The sequence below is a fragment of the Aricia agestis genome, chromosome 15 (genome assembly GCF_905147365.1).
Source record: "Aricia agestis chromosome 15, ilAriAges1.1, whole genome shotgun sequence".
NCBI lineage: Eukaryota > Metazoa > Arthropoda > Insecta > Lepidoptera > Lycaenidae > Aricia > Aricia agestis.
The window spans coordinates 2815788-2841567 of NC_056420.1; the positions used below are offsets into that span (position 1 = coordinate 2815788).

A 25780-nucleotide genomic window follows, 5' to 3' on the forward strand; every position below is an offset into this window, starting at 1 on the left:
ATTTTTACTTGAATTTTAGATACTATTAGACAATGCTTACACGGCCAGTCTGAGATCAGCCGAGTCCTAGAGACAAGAGTTGAAAAAAATATGATAATGTCAATATTTTTTTAGTCCTAATGTCGTTGAAACTAAGGTCAAATTTCGACCATTGGGCGATCTCTAGTTTATATATAAAAATGCCTCCCACACCGATTTCGAGGGCGGTGGCCGGTTTCATTGAAACCAGGCCACCGCACTTATTTTAATAGTGCCCAAGTGTGTGCGCAGTACACAAGAGCGCTCTCTATTCCTTTTACTCTCATAACCCAGTGGGACGGACCGAGAGATCAGGCGCAGGACCGACTTTTTACATGCCCATCCGACGCATGGATCATCTTACTTGTCAGACAATCAGGTAATCGGTCTGCATGAATGTCCTAATCAAACTTAGAAATAACTTGTTTCCAACGCGGGAATCAAACCCACGACCTCCGAGAGTCGAGAGCCACGCTCTAAACTACTGGAATACGGAGGCGTTATACATAAATCGTTACTTAGAGATCTTGTGATCTCGCGGTGTAGCGGCTAAACACGCGTTCGCGCGGACTAATATAAATCCAGCATAGCTCAATCTAGACGTGGAAGAGACATGCTTCGGCACGAATGGGCCGGCTCGACCGGAGAAATACCACGTTCTCACAGAAAACCGGCGTGAAAAAGCGCTTGCGCTGTGTTTCGCCGAGTGAGTGAGTTTACCGGAGGCCCAGTCCCCTACACTATTCCCTTCCCTACCCTCCCCTATTCCTTTCTCTTCCCATCCCTATCCTCCCCTATTAGTAATATTCCCTCTTAAAAGGCCGGCAACGCACCTGCAGCTCTTCTGATGCTGCGATTGTCCATGGGCAACGGAAGTTGCTTTCCAATAGGGCGACCTGTTTGCTCGTTTGCCCCCTTATTTTATAAAAAATAAAAATAGCTCATGATTGTATCCTGACCGTTGGGCATAGGTCACCACAGAGTGGGTACCAGTGGACGGACGACGCCGCCGTGGACAGCCTCCAAAAAGATGGCGAGATGAACTGGATGCCTACAAGTCAGGCTGGCCCGCGGTGGCGTTGGAGCGAGACAGATGGAAGAACTTGGGGGAGGCCTTTGCCCAGCAGTGGGATAGCATGGGCTCATAAAAATAAAATAAAAATGATTGTTTTCTCTGTTTGTGACAAACTCTGCAGTATGCTTGTATACTTGTATAGCAGGCTTTAGCGCAATATACAGCCAACAACGCGCGACCTAAGCCTTGTGATTTATAGGAAGAGTATGGTAGTTCGAATTTTATGTGGTTAATATTTTTTTTCTCGGGTATGCTGATGTGTTTTTTGATATACGTTTTCGTTTAACCATTACTTTTATGTGTATTTTGTGAGAATTTGATCCTACGTGTGTTTTGTAATGGTTTACAGTTTTTGAAAGGTAATTAAAGTATCCAGTATTCACATTAAATTGTCCAAAGACTTTGTTGGTACTTGGTACTTCAATAACATGAGAATTGAGATGGGATTTAAGGACGTGAACTATTTATATGTTTATTCCATCTTTGACTATAGTGTGTTTGATAAAGAATTTGATTGATTTATTGATATACGGACTTATAGCAAAGATAACTTTTATAATATATTTTTATACTTGACGACCTCTGTGGCTCAGTGGTGAGCGCGTCGGTAGCTCAAGCCGGAGGTCGCGGGTTCGAATCCCGCCGACGGAACAAAGAGTTTTCAATGTTCCCGGGTCTGGATGTGTATTAAATATGTGTATGATATAATAAAAATCTTAAATATATGTATAGTATAAGAGTATTAAATATATTTCCGTTGTCTGGTACCTGTAACACAAGACCTTTAGGTACTTAGCACGGGGCCAGACGTGGTGTGAAGCGTCCATAGATATTATTATTATTAAAAATATATATATCACTATGTACCAGAACATATTGCACTCTCTACCAAGTATAACCAAATAAATATATATTAACTAGCTGTCCCGGTCAACTTCGTGTCACTTTAAATCCTTCCCTTGACTTCTACAAATATTTTAAGACTAAAATTAGCCAAATCCGTGCAGCCGTTTTCGAGTTTTAGCGTTACTAACACAATTGAAAATCCATTTTAGGTATCCGTACCCAAAGGGTAAAAACGGGACCCTATTACTAAGACTTCGTTGTCTGTCCGTCTGTCTGTATGTCTCCAGGCTGTAACTCAAGAACGGTAATAGCTAGAGTGTTGAAATTTTCACAGATTGTGTATATATATTGCCGCTATAACAATAAATACTAAAAATAAAATAAAATTAATATTTAAGGAGGGCTCCCATACAACAAACGTGATTTTTTGGCCTTTTTTGCTCTATATCAATAATAGCAATAGGTAGGTACTTGAATTTTTCAAACAATCCTTAGTTTTATGTGTACTTTAATATTTGATAATAATATTAATATTTAATAAAAAAATTAAGAGGGGCTCCCATACAAAAAACACAAAATTTGGCCTAATTTTGCTCTATAATGATACGGAACCATTCGTGCGCGAGTCCGACTCGCACTTGGCCGATTTTATATATATAGATAGGCTTTGTCGAAATTTTTGGAGATCATTTCTCTCGTAGCTTTTTTGGCTTTTTCCTAATTTGGCTTATTCATCGCAATCGACTACAATGAAGGGCTCATGTCATAAATCATTCAGGGATCGACGGATTTTTAAGGCGTGAATGATTTGACGTGTTAAGTTACTTAGCTCGTAACGCGGGTCTAATTTCCATCAATACATCATCATATCATTCCTTTAAAATTCGAATACATCATTTTGTGGAACCATAAAGTTAATATACCTAGCGGAATAGAGCAACAGTCTCGAGCTGTTAAACGAAACCAAAATTGGTTACATCTGTGTGTAAAAATATGTGTACTTACTACTTAAACGCTTACTCAAGCATGATTGAAAGGTAAGTAATGTATCACACGTCTCTTTTTACCACGCAGTGTTACTGATAGTGACATCTCTCTTGCTCTGGCCTTTGTTTCTCTATTTCGCTAGGTATATTAACTTTATGGTTGGAACCGAGCGACACTGGACAACTGCAGACGACGTGTTGTCGCGAGTCGCGACACTACTGGACACTGGTTTGGACATGTATTTCTATGAAACACCCTCCGCAGCTAGCGACACGAAGCTAGCGACACTTATTTATAGAAATATCACGTGGGAGAGCCATGCTTCGGCACGAATGGGCCGGCTCGACCGGAGAAATACCACGTTCTCACATAAAAACTGGCGTGAAACAGCGCTTGCGCTGTGTTTCGCCGAGTGAGTGAGTTTACCGGAGGCCCGATCCCCTACCCTATTCCCTACCCTCCCCTATTACCCTATTCCCTCTTAAACGGCCGGCAACGCACCTGCAGCTCTTCTGATGCTGCGAGTGTCCATGGGCGACGGAAGTTGCTTTCCATTAGGTGACGCATTTGCTAGTTTGCCCCTTTATTTCATTAAAAAAAATACATAGACCAGTAGTGTCGCGACGACACGTCGTCTGCAGTTGTCGCGTGTCGCTCGGTTCCAACTTGTACCTTTAGGCGTTAAAACCGTGATGGATTCTGAATGAAAATCAAACGGACGTGTGATATACAACAGCAGAAACATACATACAATTTTGCATCGCGGCATATAAGGCGATATAACTTCCTCTGCTGCGCCGGTTTACTTCCGTCGTACGAATTTTCGCCCGAGTCACGTTTCCTGGCGTGAGTTTGAATTTTTACCCATCCAAAACGCAAAAGAACTTTTCACTTCAAAAAACATGAAGGCGCAGCGCAGACGACAGACTATCCGTGACGCACTTTTTAGTCTGTGGAAATATAACCTAGGTATGCAATTATATGCAGTAACGCACACGACGCGCAGCGCAAATTTGTGCGTTACTGCTTAATATAATTGCATAGGTTCTATTTCCACGGACTAAAAAGTGCGTCACGGATAGTCTGTCACCTGCGCTGCGCCTTATGCTGACATATTCATAGGTATAATATTATATTACGTACAACAATCTAAACAAAATAGAAAACAATGTATTCAAAACACGTAAAAAACGTGGAAGCGTGTAAATAGTTTATGAAACTCGCCTTCCGCTTCAAACTTAATATTCCATAGTTTCGTTTAACTTTTAACTTTGCATGTTTTAATTTTATAAAAGCGATCCATGTGATTTTAGCTTTACACAGAGAAATTCTTGTGAAGCAACATTTTTATTGCAAACATTTTAGTGTTTTGCTTGCTTTTCTGATATTTGGAGTTTGAAACTTGTTTGTTTTCTAGATTGTTGCTTAACAGTTAAACAATCGGGACAACAATTGCGTTATGGTTAAAAGACTTTGCGCTTGAAAAATTCTTCTCTCTTCTCTTTTCCCCTTCGCAAAAAATCTTAGTGCGTTAAAAATATATTTAGTGCTTTTGCTTTAGAATTTTTTCAATTAAATGAGAGCTCTCCTTGATAGAATTTTTATTAGAATGAATCGAGACTAGCGTGAATAATTGTTTCATTGATTCGTCTTTTATTTCTCCTGCAGACGCTTTTTGCAAGTTATTTAAGTATTTTAATTATAAATTAAAATACTTAAATAACTTGCATAAAAAGTGGACTAAAACAATCCATATAACCCCAAAATTGTGTATAAGTGTTGGCAAGTAATTACCTGTGACGAGGACAAAACAGTGAGTAATTATCCAAAACTTACTTGGTACTAGTGTTTTGATACCAGTTTTGCTATAAAAACTACAGAATTTCTCGGAAAATAGCAATACAAACCTACTGCATTCACATCCTCCAGCATCAAAACAAGAAAGTTAATTACAAGGAGCAGATACGCTTCATATTATGTAAAACACCAACAATTATAACATAATTACATCCGTTGTCAACATTTTGAAAATTTTAAAAACTAGATTAACGGATAAACTGCTACCTTCTGGATAAATATTTTTACAAATCCAAAAAAGTTATCTTATGTACCGTAAAATATCTTGCAACTGATGACAACTGACAATTGACAGGCGACAGCTGACACATGAAATACATTGACAAGTTACCATAGATAATCACACCGACGGATACGAGGCCTATGACAAAAAAAAAAATTTAACCATATATATATTTTTTTAATTACCGATTGAGAAAGATCACCAGGAATAACTAGTTTTATAGAAAATGGACGATGAATATGTAACTCTTAGAAGACCTCCTAGACGACGAAAATCAGACACAGATTTGTCAGAAATAGAATATCAGGACAACACCTTTACTTCATTTTTGGAACAATCGATTAGTAGCGTTCCTGATGTAACAGCTTGTAACCATTATTCAGAAATTATTATGCTCAAAGAAAAAATTAATACCCTTCAAACTGAAAATCAGACCGCCCATGAAGAAATAATGAATCTGAATTTAGAATGCTCCAGCCTAAAACATACTATAGAGGAAAAAAATAAACAAATAGACTTCTTAAGAAACATAACAACTTCTACTGTAAAAAGCACACCAAAAAAATGTTTTCAAAAATGCTTGACACCAATAAGTACTAGAATCACAAATATTGGAATGAAGCTACCGTTACATTCGTCAGCATACAACCACTGTAGAATTTTGGATGAAACACCTAGATGTCGCCCCCGTCCACTGTTTGATGAACTTCAAAAAACAAGAATATCACCATTAGCAGGTTTAGCAACAATAAAAAATCCAATATTGGATGATAATAAAACAGATAACGCGGAAATCGCAGTAGCTCCGCTAGATGGCGGATCGTGTACTCAGAAGAAAAAAATACTTATAGTTGGGGACCAACAAGTAAAAGGTCTAGCCACACAAATGCAATACGACCAAAAAAAAAGAAACAATAATATTATGTACGAAATACTTGGAATAGTTCTTTCTTTTGCAAATTGTAACAACATACTTCAGATTTGTAATAATTTAGTAGCAACATTGAACAAGGATGACATTGTTGTTTTAGCATTAGGTAGTAATGATAAAAATCCTTTTTGTTTTTTGACAAACCTAAGCAACATTTTGTACGTATTTCGAAGGCAACAAGTATTCATATTAAAAACACAATATAACTATTCTTTAAACGTGAAATTGCTCAATAGCCAAATAGAATTAATTGCAAAAAATTATAGGAATTGTCTATTTTTAAAAAATATTAATAATCACAAGTATATAAATAGAAAAATGTTGATAAAAAGAATTAGTTTCATCTTAAGCATCGAATTAGAATTATTAGAATTATTACTTTTAAACACCAAAAAGAATATTATGTGTAATAAAATAGAGCCCTATATAAATAATAATGAAATAATCGCTCAAAATGATTTTCAACCGAAACAATTTCAACGTAATTCCGATCAAAATTCATCACAGAGTATAGGCGTAAATCACAAAAAAGGTACAATTCCCTACTACTTTTCAAAAACTAAAGTATCTGTACCAAATAAAGATAAAACGTTTTTTCTTGAATAAAAAAGACAAAAGTCGTAGTTTGACCATATTCCACCAAAACATTGCTGGTGCCATTAGTAAATCTGAAGAAATCGTATTTGCATTGTCGGAGTTCACGCAAAAAAATATAGATATAGATGTGATTTGCTTATCCGAAACCTTTATAAAAAAAGGAATGGAGTCATTACTTAAAATACCGGGTTATAAAATGACTTCTTCATATTCGCGATCCAAAAAAAGGGGTGGAACATGCATATTAACAAAAAATAACATTGAGTGTAAAAATCTAAATAACATTAAAGAATTGTCTAGTAATTTTAATTTTGAAGTTTCGGGTATAGAAATTTTGTCGCCAAAAATCTTAATTTTATGCATATACCGAACACCGTCTAGTAACCCTATTGTTTTTATAGAAAAATTGGAATTGCTGTTATCAAAAATAGCTGTAAGGTTCAAAAAAATTATTTTATGCGGAGACTGGAACCTTGATACATTAAATCCTAATAAACATTGTCGAGACCTTATCAACATGCTAAAAAATTACAATATAAAATTACATATTACAACACCGACGAGAAAAATGGCATGCCTCGATCAGTTTGCCAGTAATATAAAATTTTGTACCGCAGAAATTCACCATCTTGCTCTATCAGACCACGAAACAGGCCAGTTACTTACAGTAAGGGTAAAGAAGAAACATGAACTAGTCTCCTGGACGAAGTCTGTTAGAGATTTTAGCAATGACAATATAACAAAATTTTGTAACTGTTTATCATCATACAAATTCTCGGATGTTTATAAAATGAGCAGCTTAAATCAAGCTTTTAAGGAATTCCATGACACATTAAAGTTATTCTTTGAATTATGTTTCCCAGTAATAATATGCAAGCAAAACAATAGACAGACGAATAAATTATGGCTTACTAAGGGATTAAGAAAATCATGCATCGTAAAAAGGAAATTGTATCTTAAATATAAATCAACAAGTGAAGACAAATCTAACAATTATAAAAAATATTTAACTTATTATAAAACTCTTAAAAAATGTATTTATAAATCAAGACAGTTACAAAATAAAAAATATATAAATAAGAATAAAAATAAATGTAAAGCAATTTGGGACATTATAAACAATAACATTAATGACATAAAATCTAATCATGACATAAATACAATTTCTTATAATGACAAAGTTCTTACGGCTACTAATGACATTGCCAAAGCATTTAATAAATACTATACAGAATTGACGAACAAAGAATTTAAATTTAAAACAAATGACATTGCTAAAACTTTAAGTACACAATTAATAAATACAATTTTTCTTAGGCCGACCGATCAACATGAGGTACTTCAAACAATAAATAGTCTTAACAACAGTAATTCAGTAGGAATTGATAACTTAAATACAAAAATGATTAAAGCTTGTGCGAAACATATATGTGGTCCCTTAAGCTATATCATAAATCTATCTTTTGAAGAAGGTGAATTCCCCGAAATATTAAAAACGTCTATAGTCAAACCTCTATTTAAAAAAGGAGATAAAACTGACATAAATAATTATAGACCGGTCACCTTGATTCCAGTTATATCTAAAGTATTCGAAAAAATTATAATAAAAAGGCTTTACGAATTTGTCACTACAAATAATATACTTACTCCACAACAATTCGGTTTTCGTAAAAATAGTAATACAACTTTAGCTTGTTTTAATCTTATTAAATACATAACAGAAGCTATAAATGATAAAAACCCAGTAGCAGCGATATTTCTAGATATGTCTAAAGCTTTTGACTTCGTAGATCATAAGCTGCTACTATATAAGCTAGAAAAATATGGAATACGTGGCAAAGCCTTGGACTGGATTAAAAGTTATCTATCGGGACGAAAGCAATGTGTACAAATATCGAACATTCAAAAAGGGAAAGAATCTACTACCAGGTCGGACTTTTTACCTAATAATTTCGGGGTCCCGCAAGGTAGCATACTAGGTCCGTTACTTTTTTTAATTTACATTAATGACCTTCCTAACGTAACAGATCAATATACAATTTTATTTGCAGACGACACCACGGCTATAATTAAGCGTAAAAATATAAATTATTTTCAAAATGACATTTATAATACAATTAAAAAAATCATGACATGGCTTAATAATAATAATTTAAAAATTAATATAAATAAAACAAAATTAATACAATTTAGAGATTATAGAACACGACCTATTGACTTGAATATTAACATTGACGGAACTGCTATAGAAGAAGTTAATTCAGCAAAATTTTTAGGAATAATTGTAGATAGACACTGTGACTGGAAGGATCATGTAAACCATGTATGCGATAAAATTGACAAGTTTATATACGCGATTAAAATATTACGTCTAAAAGTCTCGACCGAAGCAGCACGTTGTGCATACCACGGATATGTTTCGTCTGTACTCTCATATGGGCTACTACTATGGGGAAACTCTGTTGAAATTGATAGGGCATTTAAAGTTCAGAAGAAGTGTGTAAGGGCAATCTGTGGAGCTTCCCCATTAGATAGTTGCAAACCAATTTTTCAGAAATTACAGATCCTCCCTTTGGTATGCTTGTATATAAGAGATATTTGTGTTTTTGTTAAGCAACATTCGCACTACTTTCCAAAAAATGCTGATGTCAACAATAGAAGTGCTACAGCAAGATACAAATATAAACTGTACATGCCACAGTGCCACATGGATGTATATAGGAAAAATGTGTACATTAACGCCATTAACATTTTTAATAAATTACCAGATAATTTTAAATCATTAAATGCAAGTAACTTTAAAAGACAAATTACTAAATGGCTATTAAACAATTGTTTTTACACATTAAACGAATATATGACATTTAAAGAAAAATAATGCAATGTATAACATATATATTATCTATTAAAATTAATTAAATTTGACAATTATAAACCAATAATTCAATGTATGATGTAATAAAATTAATTAATTAAAATCTCTTATGACATAAATATTTTCTATGTAATGTAATTATTATTATTGTATAGTTATTCAATTTGAAATGTATTTTATTTTATATGAAGCTTATAATATATTTCTTCAATTGACAAATTATATATAAAATTCTTTGTAAGATAATGATGTGGGTATTAATTAATTTTACTTATACTATATTTAATTTAATTGCACGCCATTGTTATGGCAGAATGTTAGAACTATAAGTAGTGAATAAGACCTTTATATCAACAACATTCTGGCAATAAAGACATTTGAATTTGAATTTGAATTTGATCTTTTATTATAATATTATTATTTCCTTGATTTCTATAGCTTTGCTTCATATTCTTTACTATTCTAATATTAAAATTTCAATCAATTTGTGCCCAAAAACTATTAATTACTAGATGACACGGCGAACTTCATATAAACCTTCCCTGGACTTCCAAATATAATATTTCAAGACTAAAATCAGCTAAATTGGTTAAGGGGTTCTCGAGTTTTAGCGAGACTAACAACATTTTAAATTCATTATATTTATATAGATAGATTTACCAGATTTTGATAAAGTTACAAAATATAACAGTATATACGTGCCAGAATTGTTATAAACAATTGTGATAAATAATATAAAGAGACGAACATTTATATTATGTTGAACTGACTTCCAAAAAGGAGGAGGTTATCCTCCTCCTTTTTGGAAATCGGTAAAAAATATATTGTGTAAACAAAACAGCTTTTATCCAAGGACGTTGAAATAATAGCCGGACGGATCGCCATTACGAAAAAAGTGAAGCACTCTTAATAAGCCGAGGCGATCATACATACACATCTTACACACACACTCGCACTGTAATAAGCCGATCGTACCGTCATTACGCAATTAGAATGCATCGCGGTGTAACGTCTTTGTAATTCATAAATAAAAATAAATATGCCATCTTGTGTTGTAAAATGGTGCAAGAACAATACAACCCTACATAAAATACATCAAGGAATAACCTTTCATAGGTAAGATAACATATTTTTAAAGTATTTTGATAAAGTAATGTAAATATTAATTCAATTGCTTGGAACTCAAAACCTCAACTTCAACAGGTCAGTAGTGTCCATAACAAAGTGGGGAAATTTTCCCTAAACCGGGGAAAATTTTAAATTATTTTTAAATAATTAATTAATTAATTTTATTGTCTTTTATTAGTGTCATGTAAGTATTTGGCATACTATTGACCAGTAATTAAGCAGGAATACAATAATAGGGGTGTAGACAGTAAACGAAATCTAATACAAATTATTATTTTTTTGAGAGTTTGTATTATAGAATGGACATATTTTTACTTAATAACTTTATAATATAAAGTTTTTATATTATAAAGTTAAAAGAAGCGGGAAATTTTAAAACGAAAGGACTATGCCCAAAAAAACCAATAGTCAATTAAAATAATTTATGTACAGCAAGGTAGCCCATAAATAGTAGATTGAAAATATGCAATTCATTTTTTTCAAAACCATAAAGGTGGTCATACACGGGACAGTTATTATCGTAACGATTTATCTCCTCGATGTTAAAATCGAACGACAAATTTTACGTGTGTAGCAATATCGCAAACGATTTTACGTTCAATAGATCGATTAGACGATTTTCATGACGATCGATCGAAACGACAAATTGTCCCGTGTATGGGCACCTTAACCGGAACCGATAATTTGAAAAAATAAATCTGAGATACACAGTGTGGTATCTACTTCAAATCAATAGTGTTACTTCCTTTGTTTTTGTGATCTTTCTCGTGAAAGAGATCACTTTGTTTCTTTTCAAAACCATATTTATTATTTACCTCATCAACCGTGTTGCTGCATAGTAAAATAATTCACACTTAAAGCTCGACAAGGCTTTAAATGAACGTGGCGAAAAAAGGAACTAACGCTGCCATTATACAAAAACGACATTTTTTACAGTTCTCCTTTACCAGCAGCGCCCCCGCCCACATTCATTTAAAGCCTTGTCAGTTGTCGCACTTTATTATATTGTTACAGAATTAGAGGAAGTATTATTAACATGTCGAGTATAGCTTTTGACCCGTGAAACAACTTCGTCAAATTAATTCTGGAACGGAATATAGTCGGGGATTTTTTTTACATATATGGCAACACTCAATTCTCTCACACATAGTGAAAACGGCGCCATTGTTATGCTTCACTTTTTTCTTGATGGCGATCCGTCCGGCTATTATTTCAACGTCCTTGCTTTTATCGTCAAAAGCTCGGGAATCGCACTCTATTTAATTAATCATTTAACTTTACACGACTTTTGCGTATTTGCTAAGACACTCTGAAATTAAGACAGCATCAAATTTAAATTGAGTTTTCCCAACAGTAATTTTGTCTATAGGGCTGGCAAAAATAATAATTAAGTTTCATAATGAAAGAGCAGCTATTTAAACTGATACGGCTTTTTGAATATTCAAGATGGCGGGGGCGCCCCGAATTAGAAGTTATGATACCTTATTACTTTTGATGTTGTTGAAATGGAAAGATCTTTAGGATATTCATAAATAGTACTAGGCTTTTGGTCAGTTAGGTGAAGATTATCCAAAAAACTTATAAGAAAGCGTTTTTGTTGAATTTACAATTCAACGCAAACGCATAAACAAAATTTGAGCGTTGGTAGAAAAACATCTATAGAACACAATATTTTCTCTTCATTTCACATAATAATTAATCCACATTCAACAACTTCAGTAATCAGTAGTAATAAATCAAAATAGGAAATTCAAAATTTGCCAACCCTAAAATGTGCGGAAGACGGAGTGGCCCAATAGTCTTCAACACAACAACACTATGCAACAATTTCCTGAATACTGTCTAAGTTGCTTGTCGCCAAACGTACTTAGGCACTTGCAATTTGCCATAACATTTGACATCAAGTGTTGGAACAATATTGCCGGGCTCACAATTAATTTTACAAGTTAGATGAGTTATTTTAATTATTATAGTTGAAGTTAAGTCGTTTGCATTCTCTAAAACATCATTATAATACCTAGTATTAGCTTAAAAAATCATGGGAACTCTTTTTTGTATTTATTGCTAACATTTAAATTAGACTTATCAGCCGCTTAAGCTAAAGAAAAAAAGCTAGATCTTTAGATAAACCTAGTACAGGTTTTTTCAGTAATACTCAATAACTTTGGTTCTTTTGATTTCGTATCCTTTCTGAACACTTACAGTAAACATCTTACGAAAAATTTTGTAAAAAGTACAATTTTATTTTCACTTAAACCGCCATTGGTGCTTAGCCGGAATCTAATAAGGTCCGCAATTTCCTTCCCCGAGCTCTATACTAACACGCGGGATTTATTTGACCCAAGAACACTCTTTTAAGGACACTTCTAAATACGAGTGCGGCGTTAGGGTTAAATGGGTACAATGGAAAGATCTTCCGGTCAGATAGACCCATTATTTATACGTAGAAAGATTTCTCGGATAGTGGAAACTTTTTTCGCTATAAATTTCATGTAATGTAATTCTCTTTTATGTTTATACAAAATGTTGGCTTAAAATATCCAAGAATCTTATCGGATAATAACAACTAGCTCGAAATTTTATCTCCTCGAAAGGTTTTTCATATTTTTATCTCAGATTTAAACACTTTTTTACTCTTTGTACATTTTTTATATTTGTGATTCAAAACATGTTTTTCTTGTATTATATTGGCGTCTCGATCTTTTTAAATTTTAGGGTGGTTACAATATGGTTTAGTAACTATTAAAATAATTTCACTAGTAATAAACCCTGGTCAGCAAATTTAATTCTTAATATTAATTTACAAGTTGAAATAAATATTACTTATAACACTAGGTGTTACTGGATTTTTACAATTTTATTGCAAAAAAGTTTTACTGGGATTTATAGCAAAAAATATACTAAGTTTACCTAATTAATACCTGAAAAAGCATTATATTATATACCTTCAAAAATTCACCGAAAATAAATGTACTTACCTCTAAAAATTAAAAAAAATATTTTGTTCCAGGAATGGAACGATTACAAGCTGAAGTGGAACCCCGACGACTACGGTGGCGTCGAAACCTTGCACGTGCCTTCCGAACACATTTGGCTGCCAGACATAGTGCTTTATAACAAGTAAGTTATTGATCATCTCATTTTATATTTTTAAACAGATGGTTTATAGTATTTGATAAAAGACTCAACTAATATCTAAGAAATCGGTGGACGGCAATAGGCTGATGATCATGATATCATCATCATCAGCCTATTGCCGTCCACCGCTGAACGTAGGCCTCCCCCAACGAGCGCCAACCATCCCGATCATAATGTAATTTAAACAAAATTTTCTAGTAATAATTGTAGAAATTCCAATGCAATTGTACTGAACATATTTAAAAATAGAAAGAGGCCAATAAAAGCCAGTAAAAACAAAAACAACATAAAATCGATAAATTATTTCATCCAACTAGAAGGTCTTTGCAATGGAATTAATGTCGGAAAGTTTGAAAGAACCTGCGCCCCGAAAAAGCCAAGTTTCGGTCCCATTTCTTTCAATGATCACAAACTTCGTCTATAAAATGTGATTTCGCCCTTATCTCCCTTTTTCTTGGACACACATTATTTTGCATTATCACGATGAGTGGACGATTTTATCGCTAACCGCGACAAAAACTTCCCTACCCTCGCGTTTATCCCGTGAAATTTAGAAATATCTTTTGGCGAGACAACTTTTCCTGTAATTTTATGGAGATCCTCCCGACCATTTTTCTGACCGTTGATTATGTTGTGTATCTTCGACGCGGGGGATGAGTCAGCTAATTGCGTTTTCTGATCCTTCTGAATATTATTTATCTTTCTTTTACAAAAACTAGTTGCGTTCGTTTACCTCTCTTTCTCGGTAAATGTGAGTAAAAATAGCAAGGTAATGAAGGGTTTCAATGTCTAGACTCCAATGTTATTATTATTAACTAAAAATAAAAATGCACTTTTTATTTTTAGCGTTCTTTCATTGAATTTATACACGAACTTTCAGTCATCGTATCGTTTTATTTTCTTAAACCACGTCTCAGGATTTAAAGAAAGACTATCGTAGGATTTGTAGATACACCACTCTAAGCCAAACCGTATCTGGAAGGTAAATGGTTATGTTCGCCTTTTTATAGTTCTTTTAACTGCCAATGATTAGGATTATCTAGCGCTATCTCTGATTTTATAGGCTTGCAAAATTTCCCCTTTTTTCCTGGGCCGTTAAAAGGTTTTATAGCTGCTCTGTTAGCAGGAAGTTGTTTATGTTATCTTCATCAAAGATAGATCGTTGTCAGAAAAATTAAAGTTGGTTTTGATATATAAATGATCCAACTACTAAAACCAGAGCATGATATAATTATATTAATTAAATTCTTCTTGGATTATTTTCACTTGCAGACCGTAAAATTCATCTTTGCAATTTGTATCCAATGAGAAAAAAAAATTATAAATGACATTTGGCAGAAGCTCAAGAATATTCGATTGGCACTGCCACACTTATGCATTTTTAAATCCATATATCCACAAAGTCAGCCATTATCCGTGGCAGCTCACCGCATTTCTATGCATTAACGCTACGTAACATTCTGACGGATGTGGCGGTTTTAAACTTTACTCCATTGTAATACAGTTGAGTCTCAAACGGTAACTGCTGAAGTTGGCCAGGCGGAAGGCATGATAAGTGCTGGCTCTAATCTAAATAGCATCAAGGTAGCGCTAAGTATGGTACGATAAATAAATGTGACAAACGCAAAACGCCTATAATTTCTCTTTCGTACCCAAGGAAAAACCGTGACAATCAATTTTTTTACGTTTTACTGTATTTATAGTACGGGAACTATCAAGCTAATTTTTTGTGAGTAGCTTCATTTTGATAAGACGAACAACATTTTTATTTGCGAAAAATCTCGAAAGTGGTAGCTAACAGAGATAGAAAGGATTTGGTACTTTGAATAATTGATGGTCCTAAAATATGGACTGTTTTATTTGTAGAACAATATTACTCTTAAATTATATGACTATTAATATATCAATACCTATACAAAAAATCTGCTCGTTAGGGTTCCGTTATAGGGTGCTGTAATCAACAGAACTTGGTTGACTACTGATCCCTAAAACGGAACCCTAACAAGCTGATTTTTTGTATATTGATAGGTTGTTAATTTATGAGTAACATTGTCCTACAAATTGATCAATCCATATTTTAGGACCATCAAGTCAAAGTATCCTTTCTATCTCTGTTAGAAAAAATTATCGAAAGGAAGTTTTCGCAAATAAAAATGTTGTTCATCTTATCAAAATGCTTAAATTTGTTGTGAGTAGCTTCTACTCACAACAAATTTGCTTGATAGTAATCATAAAAAATGTGTTCTAGGGCTCCCGTACTATAATAGAACAACAGGAAATAACTGCCTGCTGATTAACTGTCACATAGTTCAGCAGTATGGATGTAGCTACGAGTGTACCCGTGTTTTTCTGATATGAAGACTTTTGTAATACCACAGAGTAAAATCTTAATCTGGGAGACAATCAAATAGTTATTTTTCCATTGGCATTCAATTGCCGCCGCCAACGACAAATGGTTACAGAAACACCTCTATATTCACATAGCTATACCTATTATAACTAAATTCCGTATATAAAACAGTACAAAGCCGACCGTATTACTACCGGTGTGTGAGCTGAGCGATCTCGCAATCATGTGTAAAGGGCTCACCCTTTGTGTGGGGTCGCCGACACGACTGATTGTCGTATAACATCTATACATTGTAAATTTCAAAGAAATGTTTACTAAATAATATACATGGTAACAGTTTTTTTTGGGTTTCGTACCCAAACGATAAAAACGGGACCCTATTACTAAGATTTCGATGTCTGTCTGTCCGTCTGTCTGTCTCCAGGCTGCATTTCAAGAACCGCTATAGCTAGATTTCTGAAATTTTCGCAGATTATGTATATCTGTTACCGCTATAACAACAAATACTAAAAACAAAATAAATTAAATATTAATTTAGGGGGCCCCCATAAACAAACGTAATTTTTTTGCTATTTTTTGCTCGATATCAATAATGGCAATAGTTACGCACTTAAAATGTTCACAAAATACTCAGTTTTATTTATACTTTGATAAATAATTAATAATGAAATTTAAATAAAACAAATAATTAAAGGGGGCTCCCATACAACAAACGTATTTTTTTTTGCTATTTTTTGCTCGACGACAATAATGACAATAGCATTTGAAACGTTCACAAAATATTTAGTTGTATTTATACTTTAATAATTAATAATTAAAGAATCATGGCCAAATTTGTATAGTAGCTGGACTCGACTTTTATTTTTGATGTCCCAAAATAAACTATAGTTAGATTTGGTTGTTTTTATGCTCTAAACATAATTCCGTCTGAGAATTATGTCTAAATAGCCACGGTTTTTTACAATGATTAATAACGTTTACAATTGTTTTGAGGTTAGACTTAAGAACTACCTTTTTCCCGACTGCGGTGTAGCCTACAAGTGTATATTCGGCAATCTCGTTTCTAATTATTTCTTCAATTTTTCCTAGAGTATTACCCAAAAAATAGAACGAATGCGAATGATCGCCGGCTGTCAGAACATATGAAAGACAACAACGAAACTAAAATATTGATCTTTTTTTGTGGCTATATAAAGACACTTTTTTAATGTTTTTCGATGCCTTAAAATATTAGGGAATTTTTTGCTACTAATGGCATATCGGGACGCCACCGCCTACCTTAAAAGGTAGGCGGTGGCGTGGATCATCTGAATCGTACCAGATAAATCATCTGGTACGATTTGGCCATTGTTCTTTATTTGAATTCTTACGTCATGCTTTTTTTTGGGACACAAGTAGGTATACTTTGTGGGTTTCAAACAGCTGATCTTTTCTTTATCTTTACAATGTCATTGTTCACATCACCTTTTAAGATTATATATTCTATTGTATACACAATAAAGGATAAAATACAATATACAGTCCCCGAGAAAAGCCTCGATCTCGCAGCAATCGCGACTTATCGAGAAATATTATCAATAGGCAATACATATTCGAGGAAAATGGGACAAAATCAATTTTTCTTTGTCGCTCCCGCACCCAGATCTAATATTTTCGAATCACGCGATTGATATTTGACTTACATTTATAAATGTTTTTTGTGGTTAAAAAGTGAAATGCTTTTACACAAGTATACTACGTCCTGTATCCTATACAATTGAAAAACACACACCTATACATTTATTATTATATAAACCTTGAAATACACAATATCAATGATTTGCAAATTTTTGTCTGTGTCTCTACTCTCTAGTGTTGCCTTATGCAATCCAATCAGTCTATTCATGATGAAGTCATGTCTTTCCAATTATTTTCTTATAACAACTGTAGTAAATAAAATATATCTGTGCTACCTACACCATTGTGTGCATGAAACACGCGTTAGGGCCAGGCCACAACACTGCGTTGCGGCGGCGTATCGCAAAAACAACCTTTGAAAAGCAATTTATTTTTGCGAAGCGACGCCGCAACGCAGTGTTATGGCGCCCTTATGTGAATAGTTAGCGCGGACAGTTGTAACACGATAAATTAAAAATAACGTACAGCCAAAATGTAGCGACAATTTTCGAGCTGAATATCCGCCTGAGCGTTTCAAACATATTTTTAACGTGCGACAAGCTTAAGACTCTCGCACGGTGTAAATAGGTGCCATTATGCGGTGTAATATTTTTGTTGTTAAAGGTTTATTCTTTAGTACACCTGTGTACTTGAGAGCTCTCAGGGTATTCTGTAAAGTTTATTTTTAATGGGACCTTGTAATGGAAGGTGGCGCAAATTTACGGGACAATTTTCGACTTCGCCGGAGGCTTTTAGACGCGATGATAAAATTTGCTTAAGTCACTCAAGTTCGAAGTGTTTTCGTGATGCTGCGACTGATTTGATCTCATTATCTGAGCATTCGCGTTAGCGTAATTTTGTTTGTCACGATGAAAGGCTAAAAGCGTCCCTCATATTTTTTCAAGAAATTCACGTCGCTTTGATTACATGTTTGTCAGAAGTCACAATTTGACGGCCTTTTAGGAAATTTTACTGATGTTTTCGAAACTTTTACCTCTTTATTAATAAAATATATTCATAATATAATGGTTTCGTCCAAAGTTTTGTTCGTTCGACATTCAAAAATTCGCTCAAAAGGTAAATGCTACATTAGCTTCAACACTAGTATAGTATATTATTTTGCTCAATGTCCCAAAGATCGTCAAATAATGATTGAAAAGCTGAAACAAATCTAAACTCAACATCAAAAAGTTCCAATCGCATAAAATCTTTTCACTCACGACACAAAGATTTACAGTAAATCCAAGGAAATCAAGTTGGAATCATCCAGCATTACAAATTGCAGCACATCCAGAATTGTTTTCAGTCATTACAGCTGCGATATATCTCCCTGGTACTCAGCAGCTGAGCGTGCCATTTGCGGCTGGCGACTTACATTGCTTGATATAACGCCAAGTAACATATTTTTTTCAATAAATATCGTGCAATGTATAACGTGGCGTGTAATTACATTGAAATTATCTGTATAAGGCCTTAAAAATTGTGACAAGGAAGTAAATAATGTTACCGACTTCAAAATAACAACTTCTTTTTGTGATATAGGTTTAAATTTTTTTTGGGAAGGGGAAAAACGCCGAACGTCGCGTGGTTGAAAAATTCTCAAGAAGTACGACGCTAGACCACCGGCGCAGGAGATGAAGCTATATACAACACTCAGCAGTCGTAATCTTTATGACTCCTCCAGCCTGTCTCGTTTTCGCCTCTACCGTGACCCTCAGAGTGTATTTGATTTTTTAACGAATCCTGTTTGTTCCAGTGCGGACGGTAACTACGAAGTGACGATCATGACGAAGGCGATACTCCACCACGACGGTAAAGTCATATGGAAGCCCCCCGCCATCTACAAGTCCTTCTGTGAGATAGACGTCGAATACTTCCCGTTTGACGAACAAACTTGTTTCATGAAGTTCGGCTCGTGGAGTTACGATGGTTATACGGTGAGTATAGTTTTTACTTGAGTATAGTTTTTACCCCCCTTTTATAGTCAATGGGGGTTGTCGATATATAATTTGCCACCACAAGGACGGTAGGGTCTTTTGTGTCAAATGTCGTATTAGACAGACATAATATGATAGCTATATCGTGACATGTGCAAGTTATTTCGTGATATATGATAGCTGTTTGACACGATAGACCCTACGGTCACATAGCGCTATTTGTCCCTCAATGCAATGGATGCAAAGATTTTTGACAGAATCCTTCAAAATCGATAAAAATTGGTAAACATTTGTATGACATTAGTAGGACGTGAGCCAATCATAAGCGATGGTCAATAACATGTAAAATCCTACGAACAATAAAAATTAAGGAAAAGTAACTCCGTCAAAAAACATGCTCCACAACACTTGTCAAAAAAGTGTACCTTAGGTACACATTTCAATACATTTGCAATATTTAGGTGACCTTGAGCGGTGCTAGGCTGACGTTACATGACAGATCAAAAGGAACCAAATTTAAAACGGTAATAGTATGGGAGTTACGATTCCTTAGTTTTTATTATTCGTAGGTAAAATCCTTACAAAAACCTGATAAACTGGCCATCACACAACAAGCTTTTTTAACACAAGCTATGTATAATTCGTTACAACATTAATATTAGTTATTTAAGTTATTCCACTAGATACAGCTGTTATCATTACATTAAAAAACAGTAAAACGAAGTCTGAAGCAACTTTACTCCTTTGCAAAAATTGAGGTAACTATAATTTTCATTTTGTGATGTGAAACCATGTTAAGTAAGTTGTTGATGATACACGAAGAGAAAGTTGTAAGGCCATACATATTTGTACCAATAAACTAGTCGAAGACAATAGAATAAGTCATATAATTCATATTGTTGGAGCATTGCCAAAATTGTTTTAATTAAGTTCTTACGAGTACTCCTCGGCGCATTAACAATCTATGATTAATTTATTATTGCCTGAAGCGTTTAATAATGTCTTAACTCATTATTAAATGCTCGTTTTGAGGAAGTTATTAAATTGAACGTAATATTTTAAAGGTGAATAGGAACCCTCCATTAAAAGGCAAAACAGAATGGTTGCTTCCATTTGTAGCAGATGTTATTAGTTATTTCAAGAAATGTATAAATTAATTGACTGAGATTGCTGCGAGAATTTTTTCTAGTACTTTTTGAGAACGTAATGTACCTATTCATTATTTAGAGTACAAACAATATTATGTTATGTATATTGTATAGTGTTTTCTAAGCTATCATAGTATATATTATAGCATAACACAAAATACATCATAAAGAAATAATAATAATTATTTAACCATTTTTGCAATGTGTTAGGAGACGTTATACTCCAAATTACACGACAATGTTTAAAATACATAAGTACTAGGCAAATAAAAAATCGGTATACATTTGTATATATAATTTTCTGACTTCGCTTGTACATTGGACCACCGCTGTTATCGATAGTGTGGTATAAATATTATTTACGCGAGCAGAACAATATACAATCAGAGTATTAATTCGATCTAGGAGTAACAATACTATTGTATTTCTATTGATAAACTAAGTGTGAAATATTTGTTTCAGGTGGATTTGCGGCATCTAAAACAAACGCCAGACTCTGATCAAATAAAGATGGGTATAGACTTGTCAGAATACTATATATCAGTAGAATGGGACATCATGCGGGTACCAGCGACTCGAAACGAAAAGTTCTACTCGTGCTGTGAAGAACCTTATCCTGATATCATTTTCAATCTCACTTTAAGAAGAAAAACTCTCTTTTATACGGTCAATCTTATTATACCTTGCGTTGGGATCTCTTTCCTATCAGTGCTCGTATTCTACCTCCCTTCAGATTCAGGAGAGAAGATCTCTCTCTGCATCTCTATCCTGCTGTCTCTGACCGTGTTTTTCTTATTGTTAGCAGAAATTATCCCACCGACCTCTCTAACCGTTCCTCTGTTAGGGAAGTATTTGTTATTTACAATGATGCTAGTTACATTATCAGTAGTAGTCACAATCGTGGTGCTAAACGTAAATTTTAGGTCGCCAGTAACGCATCACATGGCACCGTGGGTGCGGAAAGTCTTTATAGAGTTTTTACCTCGAATATTATGTATACAAAGGCCTGAAAAACCACCAGACGATGATGACAATGATAAACCCACGGAGGTAAGTGAAGAGTTTATTATTTCCAAGGAATATAATCACATAACACTTCTACTTTAAATAAACTCACAATAATAGAGAAGTGATCACATTGAAACGCCTGATGGGATTCACAGGACCAAATCGGTTGCAAATGTAATTATTCGTAGAGAGCTCTTTTCAAAAGGGAAAAAACAGCACGACGTCTTATCTCAATGAGTTTCCTTCATTCAAAACGTTTTCCATCGCGATGGATCCAATACAAACAGAACGCTATTACTCAACTCGAAGCCGCCTTGAACAATAACAATTTTAATTGTCCTCAGACGCGAGACTCATTTACGAAACACTTCCTTCGGCTCAATCCTAAACCTATTGTATTTTATTTGTATCGAAAAAGTATCGCACCCAGCCCCAATTTCATTCCATTTCGTTTTTCCTTTATTACTCAATGCCGCAGAGCTTAACGAGACCACGCAGCCACTGTTATTTATGGTCCCCCAGTGAATGCAGACGGATCATGATATGTGAGGCGGCGAACGGGGCCCGAAACCGATACCCTTCCGCGCGTTACTGTCGTACCGAAAACTATAACATTATAACTCAAACCCTCGCCACAAAACTTGTTTTTATGGTTAGGATAAATAAAATTTGTCATTTTAGGTTCTCACTGATGTCTTCGGTGGTGATGAAATGGACGGGAAATTTAAGGAGTGGGGATGTGAAGAATATGAGCTACCTGGTATGCCGCCCTCCCCGCCTCCTCCGCCGGGAGGTGATGATGAATTATTTTCACCTCCACCGGGGTCACCTTGTCGCCTAGACTTAGATGATGATACTCCGTCTCTGGATAAACCCTATGTTAGAGAGATGGAGAAGACTATAGAGGGTTCGAGATTTATAGCACAACACGTAAAAAATAAGGATAAATTCGAAAGTGTAAGTATAATTTCATATTGTTTAATTTATTGTTTCAATATAAATTTATGGAGTTTTAATTTGTGTTCTTACTTGCAGGTGGAAGATGACTGGAAGTATGTAGCTATGGTACTCGATAGGATTTTCCTATTCGCATTCACGATAGCGTGCGTCGTCGGGACCGCGCTAATTATATTTAGGGCGCCCACTTTCTACGACAACTCGAAGCCTATAGATATTTTGTACTCGAAGATCGCAAAAAAGAAGTTGGAACTCCTAAAGATGGGGTCTATAAACGACCCGGGTCTCTGAAATTCGTCTTACGTCTTCGGCCACTCGCCGCCGAAGACGTTCTGGGAGCTGATCGTCATGTGGTGGCACGGATGATCTATGTAAAGCTCCCAGAGGGGAACTGCTAGGCGAGAACTCATTTGTGCTCAGTGTGTGCCAAGCGCCCGGTGCGCCGCGGAACGTTCTACGCCGCTTGCGTGTCCAAAGCCGTCTTTTTATATGTAAACTTATCAAGACTGTGTCCATCGATAGTCGAAGTAAGGAGTAACCTCAACAGTTTTATTTTCGTGTATATTGTTTGTATCATTTGCGAATGTAATTTCTTTAATATACGCACAATACTTGTACAGTTTTAAATTTAAGCTTAAGTTTAATTTTAGTTTTTTTACTAATCATAATTAATAATTAACTACTAAGTTTATTTATCATAGTATTTAATTCCTGATCACGCTCAATTTCATAAAGTTAGATTTGTATAAAGGTACTCTTCTTTAAATCGCAATGTAATATCACAGTTACGCGCGATCGTCCGCAACGTATGTTGGACACCTTAGACACTATTTAGTATCGATTAATATTCTAGAATAAAATATTTAGTATTTTATAAACTACGTACTCGCGTAAAAATCATAAGGACAATATCGATTAAATGACGAACGGTAATCTCACTTAGTATATGATAATAATGGTAATGTAGATATTTCTAGAAATAATGCTAAAGACATCAAGTACGATGAGTATTCAAATTTTAATGCCATAGTAGTCGTAATAAATAGACACGTCGCAACGGTGATATTGTTTAATTAGATAATTACTGATGCAATTGACTGCCAATTGTAAATTACATTTTTTATAAAATTCGATAATCTTAGATAGTTTGATAACTTGTTTGATTACATTTTTAATGGCGTGCCAAATATTGCCAGCAATATCATATTTTCGGTGAGGTATGTGTACTTTTATATTATGTTGTGTGAGTGTCTGTATTCATCGACTGTGCTTGTTCTACGTTTGTGACGCCTAGTGGATGCTTTTACAAGAGCGAGAGTTACAACTGAAACATGCAAGTGGTTCTAGATATCAATAATCTAATATACCATATTTTCACTAATGATCCTAGAGTACAGGGTAAAATTAGTTACACGAATTTCTTCCTCTGGTTTGTATTACCACAACTTTACACATCTATTGTAAAGACTCAAATTACTATTGGCACTAACCACTACGTCCTAATAATAAATTCATTGTTGAGATATTTGAAGTTAGTCTATAATGAAATTTAGGTAGCCTGAATCTATTGTTTCTAGTCTTAGAACCTTAATTAGATCGTGTACCTTGGTTTCTCGTGTTATCTAGATCCTATTAGTAGATATTACGTTTGTTATCATTTAAGGTACATAACCTTACATTTATTCGAAATTTCGTCATCTCAACCCATCATGTAGGGTATTGTAGTTTTTCGTCGTAATTTAAAAAATTTCGAGCCGCGTATTTGATATGTCAAAGTAACTCGTAATAATGAATTAGATAATGATTACCTAGATAACTCAGAGGTTATTCATATTTTAATGAAGTCAACAGCGAGCAGATAGGAAAACAGGGATGGTTATATTAAATAATTGAAACTGTTTGTGTGATTCGTCTTAATATAAGTGTTATTGAATGTGTATAGCTGTTTGAATCAATAAGTGCAATCGGCTAGATTAGATTAGGTGATACGTAAATTATATTAGTTAAGAAACCGATGATGGTTATTATAAGTAACATCGTGGAAGCTCGCTAAAGGTTGAAAATCGTATATTAGGACTGTCACTTGTAAGGAGTTTCGTCGTTTGTGAAGAAGCTCAGTTTCGCTTAGGAAAGGGGAGTCATGATGTGTATAGCAAATAGTGACAGGAAGGGAGAGTATCTAATCGCTAACTTTACTCTTATTGGTCTATGATCACAATATCAATTCTTCGTACATGCACAGTTGCTATAAGACCTGTGACTTGAACAGTAGACAAGTTATCTTCGATGGAATTTTTGCAAGGAATTGTTCAAAAGTCACTGATACTATAACTAATTTTCTAATAAGATACTCGTACAATTATATCGGTTAATTGAAAGTAGGAATGTGCTATTGCACGCACCGAAACACACCAAATTAGTATTATCAATAAATTAAAGAATTAGTTAAGTCCACTGGCTTTCCTCACTATTCTGTAATTATCCAACTTTTATTGTAGATATTTGCTAGAATATAAACGGTCTGTTGTTATTTTTATATGACTGCAAATAATATAATAGTTAGATTTTCTAAAAAAAAACACCATAGGTTAGTAATGTGTTTAGACTAGTGATGGTCACCATCGAGTGTCAAAGTGTATTCGAAGTATATGTTAACGACTATGAGAGAGTGCTGGGTAAATTTACGTTCCATTATTTTATCTTGAATTTTAGATAAACCCTATCCTCGGTATTACATTGTCATGAATGTAAATTACGTAGTATAAGCCCCTAGGTTTGTTGAAATTTGATGAGCTAAGCCGATACAACGATTAGTTACCATACAAATTTAGTAAATATTTGATACAATAAGATTTCCTTGTTAATTTGTTATGTCTTTAGATTATTTTCTTCAACTGCCAAATTCTACTTAGCTCATAAATATTACATGTATTTGAAAATATATTCCTGTGATCCGTAACTTTGGTTGTATTCTTGTTATTATCGTCTGAAAGACATGTCTATAGATTTATTTCCTTCGTTCATTGTTGTTTGTCGAATGTTTTTCGTT

At 34.3% G+C, this 25780-nt stretch overlaps 1 protein-coding gene across 3 annotated transcripts in view; it reads left to right on the forward strand.

Annotated features, from left to right (window-relative positions):
- Nucleotides 1-23340, forward strand: part of LOC121734084 (acetylcholine receptor subunit alpha-like 1) — a 269037-nt gene extending 245697 nt beyond the window's left edge. For all 3 annotated transcript variants that reach the window (XM_042124497.1, XM_042124496.1, XM_042124498.1), the window contains 5 exons: nt 13548-13657; nt 19438-19618; nt 21229-21816; nt 22456-22731; nt 22810-23340. In XM_042124497.1, coding sequence (XP_041980431.1) covers nt 13548-13657; nt 19438-19618; nt 21229-21816; nt 22456-22731; nt 22810-23022 — 1368 coding nt within the window. In that variant the 3' untranslated portion in view covers nt 23023-23340. The remainder of the gene's footprint in view (nt 1-13547; nt 13658-19437; nt 19619-21228; nt 21817-22455; nt 22732-22809) is intronic.
- The last annotated feature ends 2440 nt before the right edge of the window (nt 23341-25780 follow it).